Genomic DNA, 21,259 nt, shown 5'->3' on the forward strand with positions numbered 1-21,259 from the left:
AAAGTAAACATTTTCTTAAAAACAACTACCCATTTCTAATACCTAAGGGGAACTTAGAGAAAAAAGTTCATTCCCTGACTCCAAACACTTGCTGTTGTTCCGTTTGGTTAATCTTTTTATAAGTATCCACATATTTTGACTTAAACGAGCAATTAAAAAAAAAATACATCTGCAAACATGATGTCCTTTAATTATGGCTGACCACATCCTCTATTCAGAACAACTGCACTTGTGTTGACTGTTTAGTTCTTGTAAACAACTGTCTGTCAAGCAAGAACTAGAGCTTTGTGTACAGAACAACAAAATCCTTCTATAAATCATAAATGTAACAGATGCAAGTGCGTTTCCTGTATGAATTTTGGGTGTGTATATAAATGAGGTGATTAATAATCACAGTAACCCAATTTGCAGTAAGAGCTAACGTTCCGTCTGCTATGTCTAAATGCTTACTGAACAGTAAGCTTGCGGTTATAGGATTTTTTTCATTGACTTGTTTGTGCACTGAGACTTTACATTACTGCTTGTCCAACAATACTATTCCTCCATTTAGATGATAATTTCATATCTAAAGCATAATTTGGATTGTTCTGTTGCAAATCTTCCCTTGACTTGAAGAGTAAACTTTTCCCCATTTCAGCCTACAGCACGTATGCATACAGGACTTGCATGCTTTCAAAGCTTCAGTGAAATAAGTTAATTTGAATTGGTATTCTTTTAGTTCTACCTTTCCACAAACATTCAGCTAAATATTGGGGCCAAGGATTTCTGTGCATTAGATTTGAGTTTTGGTCTGAACTGAAAAAAATAATTTATTTATAATGAGATCATAATACTCAGAAAAGCATTTTTTTTTTTTCTCTCTCAGTATTTGATATATAACATAATTTATAAGACTTCCCTTGTAGGAAGGAATTGCAGGTTTAAGATGGTATTCATCAAAATAGGACATTCCAGAGAATAACATGTAATGAATAAAAATATACCAAGGGTTATTATAAGGGTTTATAAGGCTATCAAGGGTTTACAAAGGGTTTATTTATTCAAGTGTTAAAAAAAAAACTTATTCAGCTTTCTAGTCTTCCATTCAAATATCTTTGTATGCCCAGGAAATAATATTTTAGTCCAAAGTGTCGCTATGAACAAAAGTACACTACTATCTTAATCACTATTTGAGCACAAGAGAAACATAGAGATTCTTTTTCTTATGGCTCTTCTTGCACGGAGTGAAGAGAGCTCACTGTAAATTTCCTTTAAAGTCTTATTTAGAAGAGAGGGATTTATAAACAAGAAGCTAGTGCTTACGAAGGATTAAGGTTTTGGGAGTAGTTATGGTTTAGATATTAAACTTTCACAAATATACTTTATAGGAACAAAACCCCAAGGATTACATACCTTAAGTTAGTTTGCATATCAGCAATAATCTGAAAACAGGAACAACAACAACAAAAAAGACAAATTATTTGATGGAAGGACTGCAGATGAAAACTGACATAGCGATTTGACTTTGAAACTTTCTATGTCATGGAGATAGTTTGTGCCATGACTTGTTCTGTCCTTCTAGGCCTGATTCATTGCAGCACTGTGTTTGCTTTTAAATGCTCTTTGTTCAGCTCAGTATGTCAGGACACACGTTCAACATAAATCTGAGCATTTGGCTACTGAGTCAAAATACATCTGAGTCACAAGAGATCTTACATTTCTTTGGGTCTTCTGTCTAGAATCTTTTATCATTCAGTACTATGGCCACAAGTAAGCAAATATGGTAAAAACCCACGGCAAAGGTAGAAAGGTATCAAAATTGACTCCTCTTGTAACTACTAGCAGTCTGAGTCTGCAAGCTTTATGGATTCTAGGGCGAGCAGACATTGTACATGTCATGGTTTGAGACCTCTGCATTTGCCAGAGATACTGGTGATGCAGTTTCAAGTAGAATGGCCTGTCTCCTCTCCTTAACTGAAAGAAAGAATAAATCAGTGAAGTTCTTGCCCAAAAGAATGCAAGAGTCACGGAATTATTTTGTAGTAATACCATCAGAGGATTTTGGTAATTTTGTAATTTTGTACTGGTTATGAATTCCTGATGAAATACTGTGTGCTGCTTCACTGAGACTTATCCAGATACACTGAAAAATTCAGTAACTCCATGCAGCCAAATCCAAGAAGGATACTTTGTGTAGGCACTTCATAAGAGTAGGAGACACTACAGTTACCACAACGAAGTGCACTGTGTGGAAGGCCTTATCATGAATACAATACTGTGAGCTTTAATTTTCTTCTTTTTGCCACCTTCTAATTTTCTAAATGAGTTAGTGTGGATTATTTCTGATACATGTGAACACAGGAAAAAGCAAAATGTATTTTTGTACATATATACACACATATATACATATGTGATTACAGATAATTAACGTAGGAAGAGAATAAAGTAAATCAGTAAAGTTTTTTTGAAAATGGCTTCCAGAAATTATTGTTATCGATGTCATCCTCTGAGAGTTCACGAACTTGCTCTAGGTAGGTGTCAGTTTTGGCTTCAGATGAGTGATTCTCTCTCCTATGCCATGTATTTCAAAGGGTGTGAAGGTGCACAGGCTTCAGGCAAAAAGCTGTGATTTGCAGGAAGAAAGCTGATGATTAGTGACATCCTGTGCAATTTTCATGCAGCCAATTTCCTTGAGAGCACGTCCCAGTTGTTTCCATCACCATTACAATTCCGTGAACGGCACAGAAACTCTGTTTGGGGGAATATGTGGGACTTTTCCAAATATATTTTATCTCAACACTGTCAGCTAACCTGAGGAAATGTTAGGCTGCTCCCAACACTACTTTTATTTGTCTTTATTCCTTTGTTCACGCTTGTGACAGGACAAGACAGACAGGAAGCAATCCATTCACTTTCCCTTGTGACCTTTCTTCTGTTGGAGATTATGGAAACAAGAGTAGAAATGGTGTACAACTTAAAGACCATTTAAAAAAACTACTGATGTAGAGTTTGGAAAGCCTTCCCTGGATACTCAGAAAGTAAGGGTCTCACTGAGATAAAAGGAAAGGCCTGGATGCATATGAAGAGAGGCTTAGATGAGAAAAATTAGGGAGCTTGCGGGAGGCTCTGTTGTCCTGTGTCAATATGTATAGGTACCTTAAAGGAGGCTGTAGCGAGGTGGGGGTTGGTCTGTTCTCCCACATGGCTGGTGACAGGATGATGGGAAACGGGCTGAAGTTGCGCCAGGGGAGGTTTAGGTTGGATATTAGGAAGAACTTTACCGAAAGGGTTGTTAGACATTGGAATGGGCTGCCCAGGGAAGTGGTTGAGTCAACATCCCTGGAGGTCTTTAAAAAATGGCTAGATGTAGAGCTTAGTGATGTGGTTTAGTGGAGGACTGGTTAGTGTTAGGTCAGAGGTTGGACTAGGTGATCTTGGAGGTCTCTTCCAACATAGGTGATTCTGTGATTCTGTATTTAATAGCAACTTCAGCAAAAGCAGCAAGTGCTGCAATGGGCAGGAACTGCCCCAGCCTTCCTGGCTTATATCTCTGTCACATGCAGGTTAACACGATTGCCTTACTACATGGCTTTGGCAGCCTAAATGGGTCACCTGCCTTTCCTCCTTCTTTTTCTTTGCTGGATGCAAGAGACAGATCCTGGAACCTGCTTTGGTGGTTGCCCACCAGCCCAGATACTGAGCATCCTTGCTTGACACACTTTCACAAAAGGATTAGCTTTCTTGTACTATTTACATGAGCACAAGTAAGTTTATTCTTTTCAGATAGGCAATGATTTTTAGATGGTTTTTGGAGTCACTACTGCATCTATTTATGGGAGAAGAGAAAGAAAGAGTTACTATTATGCCAAGAAGCTTCTGTGTCCTCAGGGCAAACTCTTTCTGAGCTGGATATCTGCTCTTCCTCTAGCTTATAATGATGGTAATAGGAGGGCTACCTGTGATTATAAATGAATAAAATAGCCTTTCTTCATTGTGTTACAGGAATGTGCATGTACTTCTAGTTTTAATAGCATACTTCTGAATCTGTTCTTATATAATAATAATAATAAAAGCTGTAAGGATATTTCATTAGAAGATATATGTTATTTCCTTCAAAGTACTGATTGTCGTTGATTTTGGGAGGAAGGGAGATTCCTCTGAATTCTTTTTTGTTGTTACAGAGTGCCTTCAAGCCTGATGAAACCACACTGATATTTAATAGTTTCTCCAAATTGTGCCAACTGATGAATGGGTTTTCACTCAGGAACTTCTTGACAATGTTTCCTTCAAGAAAAGAAGTGAAAAAAGGGATTTCTTCTGCAGAGACGAAATTTTCTGTAGACACATTATTCACTACTTGTAAATGTCCTGTCCTGCCAAGTATTTGACTCACTTGTTTTTGTTGTTCCAGTCTTAACTCAGTGGTTGAATTGTTAAACATGAAATTCATCACTCTTGGCAGCAGCAACCTAACAAAATTACATCTTTCTTTTCTGACTGGAGAGGGGCAGTACCAGGACCTTGACAGTCAGTACCTATGAGGCAGGACCTTTGAGGAAGGCTTTGCTTAGATTGCAGGTGGTGCTTAAGAGCTTCTCTGGTGTAGTGGTAGGCGAGTGCTGTTTTGTTCTGAATGGTTGATCCTTGAAGCAGATTCTGTGCAAGGGAATAGCACATGGATAGCAGCAGAAGATGAAAGGCTAAACATACTGTTTAATATCCAGAGTTTTGCTCTTCATCTGTCTAAAATACTTATGGATTCTTCAGATAAAATGCTGAGTATCTAATAAATGTTTATTGTATCCCTTCTCTCATGGAGCTTGTGATACCAAGGAATTGCCATTATGCTTACTTTAAAGATTTGATGAGGCTGTGAGGCAGCTTCCATGGTATGAAATTCCTGGGGCCAGAGCGAACCTAATAATGTTTGTGTTAGTGGCCACTGTGCTTTTGGTTGTGATGGTTTAGCTGTTGGAGGTCTGCGCTGTGAATAAGCTTGTGGTTAAAGAAAAATGGAAAGGAGAAATGTTCTTCTTTAGAAAGATCAGTTCTTGTTTATGATGCAGCCACATACACAGTCATGCTGACATAACAAGGAGCTGCTGCTGCCAGATGCTTTCCGCCATGAAGCTGTGGCCTAAATTATATGCTAAGGAAATACATGTCAGAACAAGAAATGGATCACAGGTATTTAAGTTAGGCTGCATGCTACTTCATCCTGTAGGTCTTAGCTTCAGCTGGGTAATTTGAAATTCACATGTTGCAGGGTTTTATTCAGATTTGCTGCTTCACTGATGGGTGCTGCCTTGTATGTTCCATGTATGTGTCATACACTTTTTTCTTTGGGAAAGGAGGTAGCTTTGATTCCTTCAACAGGGCATAACTTGTGTTCTGAGTTCAATAATGTGAATTTTACTCCCTAGGTTTCTTCCAGAGGCCTATTGTTAAATATAATTGTCAGGGCTGGATACTTCTGTGAAGACTTCATATTATTTCCTACTTCTTTTCCAAGCCAGTATCTTAAACTGTTGCCTAAATTTGGTCTATTTGCCTTTTTTTCACACTTGTAAACACCTTAGGGAATTTCTATAAGGTGTTTGTTTTGATAGAGTCAAGTACACACACAGAAATACAATATAAACAGACCTACAGAAAATTCTTTTTGTTCCAACACTAATTGTCGTCCTTGGCTGTTCTACAGGGTAGCAGAAATCCTAAGTTTTCTGCTCTGGTTTTCATCCTCAATCATTTTTATTAACAGTAAAGACACAACTCTTGGCGCTATCTTGGTTTTAAGCATCTTTATTCATATTAAAGTAAATTGAAATTGTTTCCTGGGCACAGAAACAAAAGCTGTAGAGTGTTTTGTTTACAAGAGGAATCACATTGAAATAAGAACCTTGTTGAGGTGTTTTTCAAAATCTGTCTTCAGGAGAATTATGCATCTTCAGGCATAAAAATAAAAAGGTGGTCTCAAGCCTAAAATATTGATATTAATCAAGGATGCATGGGACAGAAAAAAACTTTGAGAAAACTGAGTGAAACTGTAAATTGGATAAAATTCCAACAGATTACTTTAGTCAAAGGAAGGAGTACCATTTTTGCTGTCCTTTTCTGTCCAAAAGATTTAACTAACAAATGTAATACTTATTAGCAAGTAAAAGGAATGTAGAGTATACTTTTAATTAACGTTTATATTTAAGTTTATCAATTGAAATTTCATAAAGGCTGTTATGTCATAAATTACAGCATGTAGTTTTACGATATTGATTATCTATGATAAGTTTTAACTATTTGATTTAAATTGACTAGGATTATTGGGAAATACATCATTAATCTTGATCTTTATTCAAAAAAGCTGTGCAATTTTGCTGTTTCAGTTAATTTTTCTTCATGTTTGGTTTGCTATGAGAATGATGAGAAAGTGATGACAACTTTAATTGTGCTACTGTTAAGCATGATGATTCACCATTTCCTCATAATATTTTAACTCTGGTAAATGCCTACTGAATCCAGAATAACATAGACTGATGGATTAGTTTCTATGTATATATTGCTAAGTGTGCATGTTTGAGGTTGTGAAATGTGAAAATAGATTCTAGATCAACAGATTTTCATCCGGAATTCATCTGTTTGATTTGCAAACAAAAGTTGTCAGTATAGGTGAGACACTGTAGTAAATTCATCATCTGGAAACAAAATAGAAGAATTTTTTTCTTCAGGTACTAGTTCTACCATTTGTGCCTTACTTTATTTTTCCCCTTAGCAAAACCCCGCACTTTCAAACCAGGAAATGTGCCTGCTAACAAATACAACATTGTGGAGAAAAACAGGAAGAAAAAATGTAATTTTTTTTGACCAGCTGAATTACAGTGTCACAGCACTATTTTGAAACTTGCTGAGTAGTATGTTTTGCCACGAGCAAATATTTAAATTATAGACCAGAATCTGTTGCTTTATTATCATAACCTAATAGAGGTATCAACATGTTATTTTTTTTTTTAATACGGGCATTGGATAGAAGAGGGAAAGAAATACTTCAGCGTTTTGAACTCCACATTCATCCAGAATGGGAAGCAACCATTTCACTCACACTATTGAAAATATGATTAGAAAAGGAAGATGAATATACACTAAAGTTACTAATACCAGTACATTAGATTTATGTTTTGTGTTATCTTTACAAGACTCACAGCTAAAAAACAGAACAGATCATTCTAGTCCCTGTAGTTCCTGAAGACAGAGACAAGCCCTTGAAGCAAAAAATAGGAAGGGTGTGGTGGTTTACTTCCATTTGCTGCCCCTTCAACCTCAGATTCAGCCAAAAGCAAAAATGTATGTATAACAAAACTGAGAGCACAGAAAGGAAAAAATATTTATTGGTATGAAATACAGCTACGGTAGGCATATGTATTTTAGAAAACTGCTACCTAGTATGCAGTGCTGCGAGGGTTATTTTATTAAATATTTTTTCTTGCCTAGCTGGAAATTCCTTATCAGTCTATTTCTGTGATCATTTTGAAAAGGTAAAGAAACACAACTGCTCTTACAAAGTATGTTTACACTTCACATTGGAGTACCAAGAGTGCCATTTAGACACTAAGTCTGCTGAGGAATTATATACGCATATTTATATTTTTACTTATATTAAATAGATGTAATTTAAATTATTAAAATAAATAAATTAAACCCTGAGCTCTGAGCTCAGGGTTTCAACCCTAAGTCAGGCAGTGAAAACCTCTTGAAGTGGGTACTGCATGGCCTCTCTGGGCAGCCTCCTCCAAAGCTTGACTGTGCTTATAGTGAATAAATTTTCCCCTCTTGCATGCACCACAGTTGAGGGCAGCAATGCACACATAACATTATGCATTTAACTGAAGATTCCTTGTCCTTCCTGTCTCCTAAATCAGCAATAGGTTCAAATCTTTACTCCTCCTTATGCAGTCCTTAGATAAATTGCCTTAGGATGTAACGTTTGTAGAGCTTTCTGCCTAGGTTTCCCTTTCTGCCTTTTTCTATTCTTTTGAAAAATGCAAATCAGTAAATAGTTTTTAAATGGATAGTAGAGTGAACAAAATCAGAAAACTCACTTTGCTCAAATTGCCTGCTGCTGAGTGCCCCTGAACCAGCAAGTGCAAGTTTGTCAGTAAGTTTGTGCTGCGGGAAAGTACAGAGATTTTTTATAGTACTGAATTTCAGCATATAAGTATGGTACTTACCTTTTATCAAAGGTACTTACCTTTGATATTTTTCAGAATATTTTTTTTTCTTAGGAGAGATACTTATAGCAATGTCAGATGTTACTACTGTTAAGTATTGTTTAACCAGAAACATAATTCGTAGCATTGTATGAAACATAACTGGTGCTTAATGGGGCCATGTTTTCACAGTCACTCTTTGTTCTGTTTCTAAAATTTTGTCCATCACTTAGTGAACTTCTTCAAAGAACAGGTATAGCAGCATGCTATCTTTAAGGCTAGGAATGTAAGAAGAGGGAAAGCTGTCTTGTGGAAGGTTGTTTACACTTATCGCTGAAGAATAATTAGGCACTTTTTGACTCTTGTCATTTGTCTTATTAGGTAAACTGTGCATTGGAAACAAACTAGCCACTTATAAACTTTCCCAGCTATGTAACTTAATAAAGTACAATACTTTATCAAAGCAGATCCATTAAACCTCTGACTGGTACTCTTCTCTTGGCTTTGATTGCAGCACCACACAGAAGCACCTAGCCCATCATTGCTACCCCCGTCAGCTTTACCATTAGATGTATTAAACAATGCCGTTGCTGGATTTAGTACTGTGGAAGAACTTATCCGGTACCTTGAGCCAGATCGGTGGCAGCTGGATTTGGAAGACTTGTACAGGCCAACGTGGCAACTTCTTGGAAAGGCATATATTCATGGAAGAAAATCAAGAGGTAAATTACTTTTCTGTTTGGCCTTGCAGTTTTCTACAGGTTTGCTTTTTGATGAAGAAACAGTAATTAAGAGCATTCTTCAACCTCAAACATTTGATTCTAAGAAAGGAATACATTAGAGATCATTATTGTTAGCTATTCTTATGATCATGGTATCTGAGAAAGGACAATGGCTAAACATAGAGCTTAAAGGAACTTAGAAGTATAAAGTAACAGAGTGAAAAAAATATAAGCAGAAAGGGTACCTTTCTGTAGGGCACTGAGAGCTCTTTCTTTTCCACAGAGTGGCAGGGCATCCTGGCTGAGTGATGTAATCTAGCTTTGTGGATTTCTTTTTTTATGAAGGATAACATTTTTGCTTTGATTGATACATTTACTGTATTGTATGAACAACTGTTTTTTTTTTTTGTTAGAATTGTTCCAGTCCCTACATCACGTGAACTAAATATTTATCTTTGGTGATACCTCATGAAGTCACTGTCCTTGTCCAGTTTGACCATAGAGATTTCAACTTCATTAATCACATGTAAAATAGATTATGTATTTTGAGAGTTGTGGAGCTGTTTCTTGTTCAGCAACTCATTTTCTTCCATCTACATTTGACATTTTTGCATTTTCCACAACATGTGATCCAGATGCTGCCCACTATTTCATCTTTATGGATTCCATGTGCATGGATAGCACACAGACAATACCTCCTTCCTTGCCCACCACACAGCAAGAAAATGATGACAAACGGGAGTAACTGAACAGAGTCCTCTCTTAGCAAATGTAGACTAGATTATTGTCTGATCAGCAAGAAAAGGGAGGGGACGAAACCTTTCGTAACTCAAATTTAATTTTCTGACAGCTGATTCTTGGATCAGAGCCTAAAAATCAGTCTTTCATCCCTACCTCTGTTGCTACAGCTATGCACACAACAACTAAATCAAGAGTCAAAGAGGAGGAAGTCTCTGTAAAAGCTTCCAGCAGTGGACTATGTCTTTCAGATAGTCATTTAATGCTTTCCTAATTAAAGGGTTTCCGTATTTACCAAATGTATGCCATGAGCATGCAGTAAGTGGGAGAAAAACAAAATGTAATTTGTGAAACCTTACATAAACTAAAATGCAGGTGTTGGATAACATCTATATAGACAAAAATGACTCCCTGCAAGACATATCTTTGAAAGAAACTATCAGAGTAAATCTTTTAAAGTCTTCTAATTAGACGCTGAAATAGGTTTTTCAACTGAATAAACATATCACGCTATTGCCACATTCATCTTGAAGAGACCACCCTCAGACTGCATTACTGTGTAATTTAATAGCTTGGGGCAGAAAATATGTCCAGTTGAGATGACATAATATTAACTGCTAGGTCTATTCAATAGATAGGGAAAGCAAACTATTTATTTGTCTTGTTTTGTTTTGTTTGTTATTCCTTTCAGTGGCATATTTGCTGTATTTTAAAACTTTCTTAAGAAATGTTTGGGAGAAGTGCATGCCCTATTTTTTTTTTGTTTTTGTTTTGTTTTGTTTTCTTCCTTATTCCTAATTATAGGAAATTACTTTCCTATAGTTAAATATAAGGTTTTTTTGTTTGTTTGTTTGTTTTTGCAATATTTCAGTGTAAAAAACAAATTACTGTACTGGTTAACTGGTAAATACCAGTTTACATCTAGATCAGATGAAAGTCTAATTGAAAGTGTGTGTTATTTTATGCAGAGAATAGTATTGTCCTCTATTCCTACTTAATAATTTGTATGAAAAACTATATTTAGATAACCTAAATTCCACAGAACTTCTACGTCTGATGTTTTCTCTGGATAAAATGTTTCCAAAAACTTATAGCCAGGAAAGAAGAAGCACCAAGCTTTGATGTCTAAGTATAGTCCTGAATTCTTTTATAATATTAAACATACTTTAAAATAAAATATATATTACAGTGCAAAAAATGATTGCATCGCTTCCCACAGAAATATTTGCATAATCATCAGGCCATATTCTGCATTTTTTTTACGAAGAACAGAGACAAAATACAACCATGGTACTTAGTAGATATTTTTCTAGCATAAACGTTAAGTGATTTTTATTCTGTACTCCTTGTTTGCGGTCCAAAAATTGCATGGGAACCAATTTTGTAAAATCCCTGTGCTATTGTAGGAGCCAGTAAGAAGGTACACTCCCAAGAACATCTCCAAGATGCTTCAGAACTCAAACCATTCTGTTACTATCTGTGCCCACACACAAGTGTCGCAACCATGATTTCCACCTGGAAAAAATAAAAATAAAAACTCGGGAGAAGAAGGGTTCACTGTGGTACTAGATACAAGTCCAAGAAGATGCTAGACAGTTGCACTTACATTTTTCTCTGCTCCCCCCTTGTTGCTCCCCTTATTTTTATGTTAGTGTTTTCCATTCATGTGCTACTTCAGAACCTTCCATTCCTCCTGAGCTAGTGCTGAACAAAAGAACTTTGACTGTTCTGTCAAACGTGATACATGAGTGGAAGCCAAGTTGAAAGAGTGTTTAAATGTTCACATTATAACAGGTACTGTAACTCAGTGCACTTGGGAAATCCACATAACCTTTTATTGTGGTTAAGTAAACACTTTTAAGGGAATATATACATTCTCTCATCTAGCTTCATGCCCACAGTGTGTTAAAATAAATTTTGGACAGACAGATACTCTTTGAAAAAATAACAGCTTCATTCACACACTTCAAAGAAGTGATTATATAAGCACTAGATAAATTTGCCACAGACCTTTTAATAGAATTGAATTACATAAGGTAGGGCAAGGGTTCATTGTAAGGTATAATAGCAATATACCTTTGTACACTATAAAGCATGGCAACAAAATATGACATTTTTCATATCTCCTGAAGCCCACCGTTACAACAACAGATGCTAAAAGTTAGTGGCCAAGAGCTGAATGAGTTCTTGCACAGAATCTTTTTTAAAATTTGGGCCTGTAGGTCTGAGGGGGGTACATTCAAATTCATTCCAATTCTGGGGCAAAATGTGCAATACACTTCCTGCTTATTTTAACACATTGCCCTTTTCTCTATTATATTACTGTATCTAGTTCCAGGAAATTGATGCATTCTTTTTCTGTTGTGAAAAGACAGGAGTTATCAGGAAAGCTGAATGCCACACAGGCATCCCTCTCCTGTGGATCAGCTGCCTTGCTGGAAAAAAGGCAGCAGTGCCCAACTTCTCCTTTCAGCTTCTCATGGTGAAGGGCCAACCAGAAGTTGTGTTAGGATACATAAGCGTAGCCTCTTGAAGTTCACTGTACCAGGCAACTTCAGCCTCTGTAGAAATCTACCAGTAGAAAGCATAACAGAATTAGCATTTCTCTTGTGTACGAGGCATTTTATCCTCATTCAGACGATTCACTTCTTACACATTTGAAAATGTAACAGGAGAAAGTTCTCCATTCCACAGTCCTAGATTAACGGAGGTAGGCATGTCCATCCTCTAAATGACTCAGCCTGGAGCTATTAGTTGATCAGAAGAACTTAAATCATTTTTAATTTCTCACAGCAGATCTCTCCCCAGTAAGTTTTGTCTCTCTTTTTCCCTGCTCCCCTCTCAGCTTTCTCCAAGGAATGCTCTTGCAGTGTGGGAGGCAGAGTGGTGCCCTATCAGTAACTTTATTGGACTTATTACACACTCCTCACTTTTAAAAATCAGATTGTTTATTTAGGAGCCTATGTTAACCTGATAGTGATGGAATGAAGTGCACCAGCTTGGCATTCACTGTAAATGTCAGCAGAGAAAAGGCTTCAGTGTGTTTAACTTACCCTTCACCACAGTAAACCCTGACTTATGGGTGCCAGTGTATGGATATGGTCTGTGAAGAAAATATTTGAAGAAACATGGAATGAAATTGCTGCCCAAAGATCTGCTCCTGAGACAGTACCTGTGAGCATGTCTACTCAGGAAGTGCATCTTCTAAATTCTACTCCCTATGTGTTTAAATAGAGCTGATAGACTGAAGTTCTCCTTGGTGATCTATGGGCTCTTCACATGGTTAGTACAGGGGAAAAAAAGGTATTTCTCCAAAGGGTCATTCAGATCAGGAACATATTTCAGCTTTATTTGATAGCATTTTATTTATGAACTATTAGCAATAACTACAAAGGATTTCTGAAATAATGTTACTGGTTAATAATATGATTTTTAAACTGCCCTGTGTTATTTTATATTCCTAGCTTATTCTTGAGTTAGCTCAGAAGCAGCTGGCTTCAAACTCTCTGCTCTTTCAAGACATATATTTTCACAGTCTCAAAAGCCGTATCACCATAGGGTTTCAGTTTTTTTCTTTTTGCTCAGGAAGATAAAATCATACTAACCAGTTGGAATGCACATGTGAACTGGACACTACTTCTGTTCCTTAACGGTGATAGGTTTGGAAAGAAGTGGTTCAGATGAAATATGCCACATCATGATAATTTTAGTCTGGCTTTTTCGAAAGAAATTAAGTTGCACTGATTTTCACAAAGCTAAAAGATGTGTTTTTTTTTTTCACTAAACCAATCCCAATTTTTTTCAGTCTTAAATGCCTCTTTCAAGGTTTGTTATTTCTAGGCTATGCAGCTAAGGGGAACCTAAAGTAGTGTGCCCTCTTTCTGATCTTTTAATGAACTAACAGTTTGGATATAGTGAAAGTCTAGCATGATACAGTGGAACCAGATTATAGGGAAACTGGTGCCATATATGAATAACTTTATTTTGTATTGCAAGGGAGGTGCCTAGAAAGAGGAGCAATATTTTAAGACACATGAAATGAAGGCAAAGCCTAAAAAGCAACAGAAATTCATATATACGTTACTATGAAGGAGAAGGGGTCCTCTGAAAAATGGAGTATACTAAGATTAGTAACACATACTTGGACAGTTATTTGTTGTCTATACAGTATTCAGTGGTGATGATATAACTTCTTAAATTTCTTTGTCCACAGAAGTGAGAAAGTATTTATATCCAAGAGGTACTTAATTATACTTATACCACCCTTGAAAAAAAGTTGTAATTGACATTTTTTTAGTGGGGGAGAGGTTGGAATGGTTTATGCAAACTAACTCAAAAATGTGTTTGAAGTTTTGTAGTGTTCTTAAATGTCACGTGTGTTTCTCCAATCCATAATTAATATAGAATAGCAACACTCAAAAAACACTCAAAGCAGACAAAGCTTATTTTATTTAATGTGAACCAACCCCTCTAGAGTTATAAAATAATTGTTGAATACTCCTAAACAAAGATCTTTCAATTTAGGTTTCATATTATTCATACGACTGCAGTATTACACCTGTGTGCTGAACTTGTATGGCCTGCACAAAATTGAGTTTTCCTCAAGGGTTTTGCAGTGTTCAAGTTGGATTACCACCCATGAAGTTGTATTATGAATCAGAAAAGCACCCGTTTGTTTATCTCTTTGCAGTGGTTGATCTCAACCTCCTAAAGGAGGAAGTACGACTGTACAGTTGTACCCCTCGCAACTTCTCAGTGTCACTGAGGGAGGAGCTGAAGCGAACTGACACCATTTTCTGGCCACTGTGTCTTCTGGTTAAACGTTGTGGTGGAAACTGTGCCTGTTGTCATCAGAGTTGCAATGAGTGCCAATGTGTACCAACAAAAGTCACCAAAAAATATCATGAGGTATGCACTTTTTTTTTTTTTTTAATTTGCATGTTTGGAAATACTAAAAGCAAATTAAATAATTTCTTTTTACTACAGGAATGTGCCAATATATATATTAACATTGTGCTGCATTTATAGTAAATATATTTTTTTAAACTACTGTTAATGAGGAGTTACATAAAAAGAAAAGGTATCTTTCTTGTTAAAGTACTTTTCTGTGGAACTGTTAAGTCATTTCTGAGGTATTTGTTAACTGGTGCAGTTTGGATACATCATAACCACACCTCCTTGTTCAACTTTCTCTAGTGGTAAATATAAACTCCAAGAAGGAAGAGGTATCTGTCTCATTTCTATTGTTATAAAGTTATAACTAAAATTATTTACAACTGAATTACCTAACAATTCAATTGGTTTAACTGTATTATTAGCCTTTAAAGTTAATGAAGTAGAAATATGAAACTGCATGACTCTTTTCTTTGATACAAGCAAGTATCTGTTCAACATGTTTTAATCACTTTTGTGAAGGAATCGATGTAAAAGCAAAAATAAAAATTAGTGGGTGGAATAAATGTAGAAATTCAGCTGAGGAAAGCCAATTTCTTGCTTCCTGTCATCCTGTGTGCTTCCAGTGCAGTCTAACTCACAGTCTAGGTGTCTGATAAAGCACTTGCTGTTCTCTTGATGCTTTCCTTCTTTTCCTTCAGGTTCTTCAGCTGAAGCCAAGGACTGGTGTTCGGGGATTGCATAAATCATTGACAGATGTACCCTTGGAACACCATGAGGAGTGTGACTGTGTGTGCAAAGGGAATACTGAAGGATAAACATGATTTAATTGTGCTCTTTTCTTTTGAAGCACATTCAATCAATGGCTGATTCTATTATGGGGCTTGTGCATTATCTCCTTCTGTAATCTCAGTTGTTTGCTTTGGGGATCTTCCATCTTCAAGATTTACAGTGAGCTCTAAAAAGAGGAGAAGCCAAACTGGGATTATATGTTGTGTGACAGCTCTATTTGGAGGCCCAGTGAAATGATGGGAGAAAGGCATCAATGAGGGATTTAAAATATATGTATTGTTTTTGTCCCCCACAGTTTTTTTTTTGACAATACATGGATTTATAATTTAGGAGAAAAAATAAAGTTAGAAGGCTCACATCATGGAGACTTGATCCTGCAGGCTGGCTCATTTCTACAGCTCCAGTACATCTAGCCTCTGGCTGAAAACATCTGAAATCTTTCTTTGTGTTCAACAACTCCTATGTACTCAAAGCATTCTCTGTTTTATAAACTTGGTTTATAACAGACTGTCTTGTACCGAATTAAACTTAATTTGTCTAATGCTGGTAGGAAAGACTGGATTTTTCCATATGCTCTAGCAAAGCTCCTGCCTTTTAGAAAGAAGACTGGACAATAACATGAGCTAAGGAAGCAAACGTTGAAAAGAACAGCGCCTTTATTCTTACTACTATGGCCGATGATTTCTTGTTTGTTTGTTATTTTTTATCGTGTACATTTTTATACTCTCCTTTTGACGATATAACTATTTGCTTTTCTAAACTTGTTAAATATATCTATTTTTACCAAAGGTATTTAATATTCTTTTTTATTACAACCTAGATCAACTATTTTTTAGTTTTGTGAAACTTTAAAGCCAGATTTGTACAGTTGAAGGAACAGAGATGTGGTTAAAATGGGATAGGAGCACTATATTTTTACAGTTTGTTGCTACACAGTGAAAAAATACATTTTTTTTTTTTTTAACCTGGAAGCACAGTAATAATAAACAGAGATGTGTGGATGAAGCTCAAAGCTTTGTTAGCTCCATGATACTGAATATACAAGAGAAAGACATTACTGTAAGTGGGTTCAGAAGCTGATGTTAATAATTCCCTCTCTCCATTCTGGCCTTTGTTCCAGTAGAAAAGAAATGAGCATAGATAGATGCATTCTGGCTTGTTTAACTGTTTAATTTCTTTTAAGTAGGACGATCTACGACATAAGAAGCTCAGTGATTTACAGCCTTCGTGATGCATCACGGTCATGGGAAGGCAGCCTTGTTAATGTTGAAGTGTATGGTTTTCCATTGACATTTATAGCTGTTTAAATTCTGTTCACTCACAGGATCATAACACTTTGGTACAGTTTGATGAAATACAGTTTTATTTCTTCTGTACTTTGTATCCTTTAACCAATACACTTATCCCACCCTATGCAAATTGAAAAGAAAACAGTAAAGTATTTTGCTTGTAAAATGCTTTAACATTATGCCTAGTTTATTTTTTTTTGACTATTGGATTTGCAGATTGTAATGAATCACCAAATAAAGTAATAATGCTAATTTTGGGAGAATATATGTTTGTGTGATTGCATATTTGTATCTGGTCAATACACAAAAATAGAAAAAAGTGAAGAGGGTGATTCTCTACTTAGTTTGAAAGTCAGTTAAAAAATGAAAGGCTTCTGTTTTCAAGATTTTCACTTGTTTTATTGATTCTGCTTAACCCTGAGACAAAAAAAAAAAAGAAAAAGAAAAAAAGGGGTGGGGGAGAATGTGGTGGTGTTTGTATAAACATTTAAAATGTTAAAAAGTGTGTGGATGAGAAGCCATCAATTAGAATTAACATCTGTTATTGTTTCTATTATGAAAATGCATTTTGATGGTGGTTTTGCATGTTGGTATGACTTTCTGGTACCAGTTCTGGAAAATTCTCAGGTGAAATCTGATTCTATCTTACTGGCCTATTTTACCTCACCCTTGGTCTCCTACTGAGTAAGACAAATATCTGGTGTAAATGCAGCATATAATTATCCAGTCTGAACATTAGCCCTATTTCAGAATGCAGATTGTGGGCACACAGGAAATGTGGTTTACTTGAATTTTGAGTCCCTGACCAGAATAAAGTGTTTTGAAGAGATTTATTTATTTATTTATTTAAGATTAATATTGTGTTTTTTTTTTGTGATGTCAAAAGCTTTTTTAAAAAGCAATTTGGGATAAAAGCAGAAATTATAGCCTCTTCATTAGAAGAACTGAAAAATGTAATTCCCCTACAGAAATTTCTGCTGTAAGAAATGCAGGAGGTCTCATCCGATCGGTTGGCTTGCTAGTGAAAGAAGGCATGGCATGCATTTTGGGGTAGGTATTTAGTGGAAGCAGAGGAATGGGCAGCTGCTGGAAGCATAGAGGATTTGGGGGCGATGTTTTCCAAAAGTGACAAGTATTTCTTTTATTGCCTCCTGCCTTTGGCTCGCTTCCTTCCTTGCCCATACTTCCTGTGCCAGTTTCCTTCCCAGCTGCTTGCTGTAGGCCCAATGATGCTGCATCTGAACTTGTTAAACCCAAGCTCATTACAACCCCATTCCCAGCACTCTCTCTAATGTGACCCAAAATCACCATCGCTCTTACTTGCCATTATTGTGCCAATCCCTACTGAGCTCTTTCCATCCTCAGCTCCATGTTGAAGCTGTGTCTTCTCACTGCCACTGCTAGTCTAGTGCACTGTCTAGTGCATGGAGGACTATAGCAAGTCGTGTGTGAGACAGATGTGCGAGCTATAGGTTTTGGGACCTGCTGCCACCCCTGGAAAGGGATCATGGGCATGGAAAGAACATGGAAGCGCAGCACACCTGCCATGTGCTGGGGCACACTCTCATTTTCCAGGACAGCTGGGACACATAGTGGATGCAGTTGTTTTAAAGGACAGGATTTGGGAAACCTGCTAACAAGCTAAGCAATGAAGGGTGAAGCTTTCCCGCTTTGTGCTACATTCTCTTTCCTGTTTAATAGAGCAGCTGCCCCCCCGAGCATGGATAATTCACCCTGGGGGCCTGATGGCGGGGGGCCTTGCTGCACCCTGCCCCTGTGCAGCAAGCTGGCCGGGCTTGCCAGGGGCCTGCACCCAGAAAAGTCTCAAGAAGTTTTGAAGACGCCCTTCTGACAGCACAGGGACGCTGGTGTGGAAAAAAATAAAATTGGTAATTTCCAATAGTAGGCGGGAAGAGGTGGGACTAAGGTAAAATCAAAGGGGTGGTGGGGGTGTGGGCAGCAGGGCTGCACTGCCGCTGCTGCAGGCCTGGGTGGGCCAGGCTGGGCTGGGCCAGAGGCACTGGGGTAAATGCAGCAGAAGAGGGCAAGAGCAATGCTGCTGATGACTACAGTCTCCTGATGTACTTAAAATTCCTGTTATAACATTTTAGTTTCTTCCTCTGAAGATTTTGTTGCCTGAGGATGAAATTTTTCAGTCAGGTTTTTCTGAGGAGTGTAACTCCTCACGGCCTCAAGGTGAGCCAAGGTTTCTACATCCACAATTCCACAGAACATTCTGGAAGTGATCCTCTCAGGGTGTTTTTTTTTTTTTTTTAATTGTAATTATTTATGTCTTGTTGTTTCTAAGCAAAAAAGACAGCAGAGAGGTAAAAAATAACTGAAGTTATTTATCTTGAATTGTGAACAAGCAAATAGTGGTGCCTCTTCCACAGTTATAGATCATCACAGCTAAGCACACAGGATGCCATGTGTGTAAGAAAAGACTGTCAAATGTGGATCAAAAGTTAATGATTTTAAATGTGAAATAGAGTTGTGGGCTTCAGTTTTACCTCTTTGTTTGGCATTTTTTAAATGATTGCTGCCTATCTTAGGCTATGAGTTGCTGAACTGTATTAATGTAAGCATCAGTGTTTGGGAGTAAAGAGGGAAATGACTGTTTCCAGTAGGCCTACAACAACAACTGAGGCCAACAACGGAGCGGAATAAAGTAGCTCCTGTAAATAGACAAAATCCAAATAGTATAGTCTGTGTTTGTAGGTTGTATCATATTCACAATAAATGCCTTAGGCTAAAAGTAATTAATTCCCCCAGAGGAATAGGTAGGGAGTTGCCGACTGATGCTGAGCCTTGTTTTTACGGATTTTGTAGATATTTACATTCCTGGAACCTTTCTGTCAGCCTTTGTCAGCATGGGAGTGATAGGAAGCTGCACAAGAACTTTAGTCACCAAGGGCGTTAACTACAATCTGTTGGCTCTTAAACTCTTGTAAGTTTCCTTGCTCTTTGTCTGCCTGGTTGCACGGGCTTGCAACTCCTTTTCAGTGTAAGAGGAGAAAAAATTATTTGTGGCTCATACAACAGAGTTCATGGAGGGGAAAGAAAGACAGGAGCACAAAGCTACCTTATTTAGCAGATATTGCATCAGTTGCTGTAAGCTGTTACCTTATTTTCTTTCTAATGGAGGACTGTGTTGAAGCTCTTAAATTTGCAATTCAGATACTACTGCTGCTCAGATATTTGCTGCTCAAATAGTCTCATTTCAATTGCAGCAAACTCTGGACATAAAAATTGGAAACATTTACTTTCTATTTGACTTCTAAAGATAGCATAGTAATGCTACTGTTCAAAGCTCTCTCATAAGACCATGCAGAAATTCTCAAAGAATGGTAATTGCAATATTCACATTCAAACCAGGCGGTGAAGCTAAGTAATCTAACCTACTTTTCTGGTGCTGTTTGGGACAATTTGATATTTAAATTAGCTTAGGTAAGTTTGCTCTTCGTTATAATTTTTATTATTCTCATGGGATGTTTCATCAAACAACTTGTCTTTCAAACTCATTTTATGCACCTTTCAAACCCAGTGGCAGTGTTTTTGTTTCTTTGTTATCTGCCAAAATCACAAAGGAAAAACATGACCACTTTTTCAGCATAAATTGGACAAAGCTGTTCAGAGAAGACATAGTTTGCCTATTGCTTCACTGAAGCTCACCTAAAATTTTAACAGAAAAATAAGTGTATAGCTAAGTCCTGCAAGAAAGGTGACGGGTTCTTGGAAAGTGTGATTCAGAGCACGTAAGCTAGATTCCTTCTCTGAATCATGCTCTGTGTCACTATTGAGCTTGTCTGTCTTCATTAAGTAGAGTCAAAGTCTGGCCCTCCCACTTGAGGCAGCTCTGTTAGATGTACGAAGTTAATCAAGGTGAACACCCCATTTACAGGCCTGTATTCGGAAGTGGGGGGAGGGAGGGACACCAACAAACAAAAACAACAACAATGACACTTCTCTTTCTCAAAGAGTCTCAAGACGTTTTGAAGCATGGAGTGGTTTTTCATATAGCTGATTTGGCAAGCTTTTATTCTGCCTAGTGAACAAAAGTCCAAAAGAAGTGACAGTTCAATACAACATGCCCATGCTGCCTTCCTGAGATTCTGCCGCTCTGAAGACGTGTTCCACACGGCTTGGTTCTGACTAGAGTCTAAAAAAACTCACAGTATACTCTGCCTTTCTTTCACTGGGCAGTATCCCAGTAAGATAACAAGGTTAGCAATACATCTTGGTTATCTGTCTCACTTAGTCCTGCCTCAGTCATATCCATGCAGTATGCTTCAGAACCTCAGATAGCACCTACATCAGACTCATTTAAGAGAGGCCAGTGAAGGCCATGATGTTTGGGGAATATTGTTTTGAAGAATGGCAGTGATCAGTACAATTAGCATGTTTGTGAACTATCGACTGCATGAAAAACGAACAACACTGCTTTGTTTTAAAGGCTTCAGTTAGAGACTGACCAGAAGAAAATAATGTTTAAGCTTTGACTTCATTCTTTTATAGGTTCTCCACAATTTCAGAAAAGAAGGGACAGTTCTTCCTCCTAACTAATTATTTTTTATTTTTTATCCTTGTGTCATAAACTGAGAATTTTCACTTCAAAATAGTGAAATAAACACATCTCTCTCTGTCCTCA

General features: G+C 37.1%; 1 protein-coding gene across 1 annotated transcript in view; it reads left to right on the plus strand.

Moving 5' to 3' along the window:
* Positions 1–16,727, plus strand: part of PDGFC (platelet derived growth factor C) — a 117,817-nt gene extending 101,090 nt beyond the window's left edge. Inside the window, exons 4-6 of the mRNA XM_084285429.1 lie at positions 8,692–8,899; positions 14,328–14,545; positions 15,232–16,727. Coding sequence (XP_084141555.1) covers positions 8,692–8,899; positions 14,328–14,545; positions 15,232–15,348 — 543 coding nt within the window. The 3' untranslated portion in view covers positions 15,349–16,727. The remainder of the gene's footprint in view (positions 1–8,691; positions 8,900–14,327; positions 14,546–15,231) is intronic.
* The last annotated feature ends 4,532 nt before the right edge of the window (positions 16,728–21,259 follow it).

This window comes from Netta rufina, assembly GCF_964035555.1.
Source record: "Netta rufina genome assembly, chromosome: 4".
NCBI lineage: Eukaryota > Metazoa > Chordata > Aves > Anseriformes > Anatidae > Netta > Netta rufina.